Source organism: Neolamprologus brichardi, chromosome 16 (genome assembly GCF_056152115.1).
Source record: "Neolamprologus brichardi isolate AB-2024 chromosome 16, ASM5615211v1, whole genome shotgun sequence".
NCBI classification, from domain to species: Eukaryota; Metazoa; Chordata; class Actinopteri; order Cichliformes; family Cichlidae; genus Neolamprologus; species Neolamprologus brichardi.
In genome coordinates, this window is record NC_142119.1 from 33,819,701 (window position 1) to 33,826,081 (window position 6,381).

The window sequence follows — 6,381 nt, forward strand, 5'->3', positions numbered from 1 at the left end:
AGATACTACACTAAAGAATAAGCTGGGACAACAAAGAGAACTAAGAACATAATACAAAAAACTCAGAGGCACAAGAAACTCAAAACACTGGGTCACTGACCCAGGACCGTGACACTAAGAATTTATTGAAAGTACAAAAAGATGCAAAATAAGTTTTAGTAAAGTAAGAATGGAGGGAGGTGTAACGGTGAAGCTGTAAGGAGCAGAGGCAGTGAAAGTGGATGAGTTTAAAGACCCCAGGTCAACTATCGGAAGCAATGGACAATGAAGAGACTCCTGGCCGGGTGGAGGGGGACGGTGGAGCGATTGAAGATGGAGGTCGCTGAGTTGATGTTCAGATTTTCGTCATTTGTGACCAAAATGGGCAAAGACTGAGAATGAGTATATGAGAGGGGATGACTGTGATTGAAGTCAAATTTAAAGACAAGGTGGTTAGTAGATTTACCAGGGGGGTGTAGGCCAGCGGTCCCCAACCCCCGGGCCACGGACCGGTTTGGTACCGCGCCGCAAGAGTTGAGGCTTATTTTTATTAAATCATTTTACTGTTAACTCTGTTTCCCTGAGTCTTTTCCCACATGTTATGAATAAATTTTCTTTTTTTTTTGGTACTGGTTTTATTTTGCTGAATTTATCCGCAACACCTTAAAGGCCGGTCTGTGAAAATATTGCTGGAAATAAACCAGTCCGAGGCGCAAAAAAGGTTGGGGACCACTGATGAAGAGGGTAAACGAGGACATGCAGATGGTTTCTTTGACAGAAGAGGTTGCTGGGGTTAAAGTGACAGGTGATCAGCTGTGTAACCTCTAAAAGCAGTTGCTGTACGATGATGATCCAGGCCCCACCAGCCGTGCCTCTGAGTCCTGCTCTGCAGATTGAGAACCGTTTGTTTAAGGGCAACACTGAGCCGGATACTTTAAACATGACCAAAGTTTCAATTAATAATATAAATATATTAAAAGTACTGATTGTGAGCCAAAGGTTTACAGAGAATACACTGATCACTTGAATACCAAAGTGATTTTCTGCTTTTATTACAAGCTGATGTCAATGAGGACATGGACAAAAAGAGTGGCAGACCTAAAAAAAAATATCCACAGCAGATTAATAGGACCTGAAAGCCACATCCTTAGGAATTAGGAAACAATCCAGCAAAGGAAACGGGAGAAAAAGCTGGGGTATCCCAAATTACACAAGAACTGGGGTGAAAATCTGTGACAATAGGTACAGAGGAATTCAGGAGAGAGGTGCAACTGTGTAAAACACGGTGGCGGCTCAGTCGTGGTTGGGGCTGCATTTCCACCGGTGGTGTTGAAATCTTGTCAAAATTTATGAAATTACAAATGCAGAAATACAAACCATTAGGTTTGGATCCACCATGCAATACCATCTGACTGGGACTGGCTTCAGTTTTCAGCATGTCACTGATCCCTGAGCTGCAACATTACCGAAGCAGCGTGAAATCATCCTGACAGAGAGCAGGACAAAAGGCAGCCAACATCAAGAAGCCTGGAGAGCTATTCCTGAAGATGCTTAAAAAAACACTGGCGTATGAGACCTCAGGAAGTCTAAGAATAAAGGTGATCACACCAGATATTGACGTTCAAACTCCATTTCTGTATTTCCATTCATGTATGTGTACGTTTCAATAAAATCACTGCATCTGTTTCCTATTTTCATAGCAGATTAAAAGAAGAACCACTCTGAGGGTTCACAGAGGGAACATAATAGATTTAAAATGAGAATATGTGGGAATGTTTTCTTCTCATGAACAATTTTATCACTTCAGTTCTGTAAGAAGTCAAAGTCGCATTATCATGAGAGATCATGAGAGGTTCATACCCTCAACGGGCGCTAGATGGCGCTATAGACCTATACCTTAAACGCTGTTGAATAAACTGGCCTGTTACTGCTGCGCCGTCTTATCTGGCAGACACATCCCGGTGTTACCAGTGTTTTCACTGAGATAAAGCCTCTGTTTGACATCACCGCACTAGCGCAGTAAAGACCTCTCACAGAGTGGCCGGGTCGTCCTCCGAGAGTCCCCTGGGGGCCCAGAATCCATTGTTGAGCTTATATTGAGCTCCGTTTACAGTGAGGTTCGACTCACAGGTCGTATAAAACAAGACACACACATCAGGTTTTTAAAAGAGACCAACAATGACAGAAGAGGGGACTTGAGGATTGAGATGATCATGTTTCTGGAAGCTTCTGCATTCAACATGTGTTTAAAAAACCAATCACCTGTAAGTCAAATTACCTGGTGAATTTGACTCAGAGAGAAAGTGAGTCTGAGCCTATAACAGGATGGAGGATATAATAAAAGCTGATTTTACAGTGTAAACAGCGCGACTGCTTGGTGACTTCATTCAGGAATGTCATTGTTATTTCAGGGGACCTGTCCCGAGCTCAGCCCTCCTCCCCCGCTTATCTTCGCCCGCTTCTCATTAACATGATTACGCAGCTGCGCGCCGGGATCTCTGTGAGGTTCAACTAAAAGTTACAGGTGAAGAAGCTCCGGAGCTGCCGAGTCCAAAATCAACCGAAAGTCCGGGCATGACTCCTGTGTTGCTGCTCGCGGTGTGTTTTCTCGGCGCGTGTGCCCTGTCACCCGTGGAGGACACAAACAGGCGGGAGCAGCTCCTCCTGAGGTCCCTGGGGCTCTCCGAGAGGCCGAGGCCTGCAGGGAGCCTCCAGCCCCGGCGCCGTGTCCCCTCCGCTCTCTGGAGGATGTTCCGGAGGGCCGAGAAGCTCCAGGCGCTGGAGAGCCAGCCCTGCACGGTGTCCGAGTATGGAGTCCGCGGCAACATCGTCAGATACGTCCAAGACCAAGGTAGCTACTTGGAGAAGCTGATGATAGTATCGATACGAACGCTCGTATTGGTCGATCGATACTTTGTTTCTATCCTTTAAGTTTATTATGTAGCCAAAATGTCTGAAACCTTTGTGTTGACTGTCACGTGTAATTGATTTAAAGCCTATTAAGAGATTTAATATTGAACATGGTCCATGGCTGTCAGTGTGCAGTATGCAGCCAGAGGAGGATGCAGTGCTGCTGATGGCTGAGATCACAGCAGTGAGTGTTTGTGTGAGTGTCAGGGATAGTGATGTTTACCCCAAAGACTCAGCGGTGGCACGAACTCGTTATTTAGATTTACATTTTGAAAGAAAAATGATGGAAATATTGATTAGCTCTGATATAATTTACTAACATTCCTTCCAGTTTTGCCATTTAAGCCTTAAAAAAGCATATCTGGCCTTTTAATAGCCAATAGCTAAGCTATATTCCATGTCTCTGCAAAGCTAGCCACATATTTATTCATTAAAGCTGATTCAGATACAAAAGGTGAAATAATTACAAGCATTTCATGCTGGTAAGAGACAGAAGCTGTAATTTATTGATGCGAAGACTGAACTTTGTTGCATAAACAAAATGCACATTCTTTGCTCTGACTTATACTCCTGGAAAAACTAAGTTCCTTGTTAATCTTGCTGTCTTGGTGGATGTTTTGCAGGCAGGATGGTGTCTGGCTGGAGCAGCAGCTGTCAGGCTTGCCTGGAGAAGCATCTTTTCTTCAACATGTCCATCCTGCAGCCTGTGGAGATGCTATCTCTGGCTCAGCTGGAAATCAAGCTCCACTGGAAGCCCCTCAGAACCGTGCAGCTGCTGCAAGGGTCCCAGGCCATTAGTGCCTCTCTTTATAAAGTGATCCGATCGACTTTGAAGGGAACTAATCCCAAGGCGAACCGCAGACTCCTGCTGTCCCAGTCGGTCCAGCTGCAGCCCGAGTCCACCTCCATCACCATGGATCTCACAGCGGTGGCAGAGAGCTGGCGCAAACCGGGGTCTAACTACGGCTTAATTTTCGAGTTGCTCCCTCTCGGACCAGACCCGGAACAGTTCTTTCCGTTTTACCCCGGTAACTCCCTCCCGCTGGAACAAGCCTTCACCTTCCCGTTGGTTCAGGCCTCACTAGTGGCTGTGTCCCTCAACCCAAATCGGTGTCGGTCCAGACGGAGGAGAAGCGCCATCCACATCCCCGTGACACCCAGCAATGTGTGTAAAGCTCGCCGCCTCTACATCAGTTTTAAAGATGTCGGCTGGCAGGACTGGGTCATCGCCCCGCAGGGCTTCATGGCCAACTACTGCCACGGGGAGTGTCCGTTCCCGCTCAGCGAGAGCCTGAACGGCACCAACCATGCCATCCTGCAGACCCTGGTGCATTCCTTGGATCCGGAGAACACGCCACAGCCCTGCTGCGTCCCCATCCGTCTCTCCTCGATCTCCATGCTCTACTACGACAAAAACGACAATGTGGTGCTTCAGCATTACCAGGACATGGTGGTGGATGAATGCGGGTGTCGCTGAAGATGCTGGACGCTCCTGATTGGCCTCCGGTCACCAGATGTTATCCTCTGATTCATTCAGCTGCTTTGTCCAGCGATGCGAGTCTAGAATTGTTGTTACTGCAATTTGTTAAAACGATTGTTTTTCAATATGTAATCAAATATGTTTGCAGACAGTAATTTTTAAAGAATTTAACCTATTTGCTCTTATTGAAAGCTTTTGTTTGTCTTTTGGTTGAAGTCTAATGAAATAAAATTAGGAAATTAGTGTTTTTCAGTTTTAACAATGGCTTAAGTGGTCTGTTACACATCGCCTGCAATACTGGGCAACATCAATCCTACAGCATTTTCTGAGTCCAAGAAGTTTGCTGATTGTAACTTCAAAATCTCAAGTTTTGTTTAACTAAAAGCAGATTTTAAGAACTATTTTGCTTTTAATTTGATTTAAAATGACAGAAATCAAGATCTTAGTGCTAAATCTTTGACACAAATATAAATGATGAACAACAACTACACAGATGTTCAAAGAGCAGCTCAGGCCTTAAACATCTTCCGAGCTTCCCTGTGGTTTAAATGTTTGCAAAGATCATCCACTCCTTTATCTGCTTCAATGGAAATAAACTCTCTTATCTCACCTTCTTGCCTGATAACAGCACCACTCCCCCCCCGCCCCCTTCCCTCAACCAGCGAGCCAAACCGCTGGGGTTGCCATGACGACAGCCAGGAGAGGCTGACGGGTTGGAGTAATTAGTGAGAGATACGGAGAGTTTGTGGTGTGAAGAAGAAGCCTGGCGAGCAGATTCTGTCTTCCAGAATGTTCTTCTGACGCTCTCGCTGGGTTTTGGTGATGTTTCTTTTATACAGCAGGTTTTCTTCAAATCTTTAAAAGGCTTGAAGACTTTTCCCCCTCTTCCAGTGTTCCCGTGTAACGAATCAATGAAAGCACTAGAATATTATACCAACAACAATACATTAAAAGATGATATAAAAGAGGCTACACATACGTGACTAATGCAGTTCTGTTGTAAGGAGAAAATATTTAGTTTTCATGTTACCAAATGAGAAACCCTCCAAACCAACAGGAAAAAATACAATAAAATTCACCTGATTATGTGTAAGTACTCACTGTATGACTCAAGTACAAATCTAAAAACGAGAGGGAGGTGTTTATGTGGGTGAACATTACCTCCATCAGAACTTTGGATGTCCGTCATAGGAGAAACAGAAGACAAATCTCTCTCACATTCATGTCAATTTAGAGTTGTGAGTTAATCTAACATGGACGTCTTGGACTGTTGGAGGAGGTCGCAGTACTCAGAGAGAGCCCATGCAAACTCTGGACTTTCTTGCTATGAGGTGATGGTGAAAACCACTGAATCCCCATGCCATCCTAAACTATGCATTAAAGCATCCACAGCAGCCACTTCTTCAGCTTTTTCCTGTTTTATCTGCAATGTTTTTTTCTTCGGTACAGTTTTTGTGCACTGTGGCGAGCCCTTTTGTTACTGTTTCCTGTTCAGGCCAACCAGATAGCACTTGGCTTACACACAGGCTACAGAAAACTGCATGCAACCATGTCGGTCTAGGTTGCATACCATTAATCACTGCTCGTGTAGCTGAAAGCTAACGCAAGTGAATGAAAAAGCATTGCCAAAAATGCCGCATAAGCATTCCAGGGTAATAGAAGAAGAACGCCACCTCATCTTCTTGCTAGCGTGGAAAGGAAACTATAAACCTTCTTAATGGCAACGTCTCCAACATGTTGGAGCCCACACCTGTTCTCAAACATCTGCAAATATTACACTCAGCAGTTGCTTTATGTGAGTTTTTCAATCACAAGGTGTATGCAGTGCCCCCACAATGCACCCCTGTGAACATCTGAAGATGAGATTGCAGCAGAAATTATCTGCTGCCTTCAAATTTACTAACATAGCATATAAAACGTTATTCAGCTTCAGTCCTCATGACTGAGTAGTATGTCCCTGTACTGTTGGTCAGGGTTATCTGCTTGAGTGTATGAAATATCTTTAACATTTA

General features: G+C 44.6%; 1 protein-coding gene across 1 annotated transcript; it reads left to right on the top strand.

Moving 5' to 3' along the window:
• The first annotated feature begins 2,553 nt into the window (after positions 1 to 2,553).
• Positions 2,554 to 4,447, top strand: gdf3 (growth differentiation factor 3). Its single transcript, XM_087829976.1, has 2 exons — positions 2,554 to 2,830; positions 3,513 to 4,447. The coding sequence occupies exons 1-2, from the start codon at positions 2,554 to 2,556 to the stop codon at positions 4,364 to 4,366; spliced, it is 1,131 nt and encodes a 376-aa protein (XP_087686102.1). The 3' UTR covers positions 4,367 to 4,447.
• The last annotated feature ends 1,934 nt before the right edge of the window (positions 4,448 to 6,381 follow it).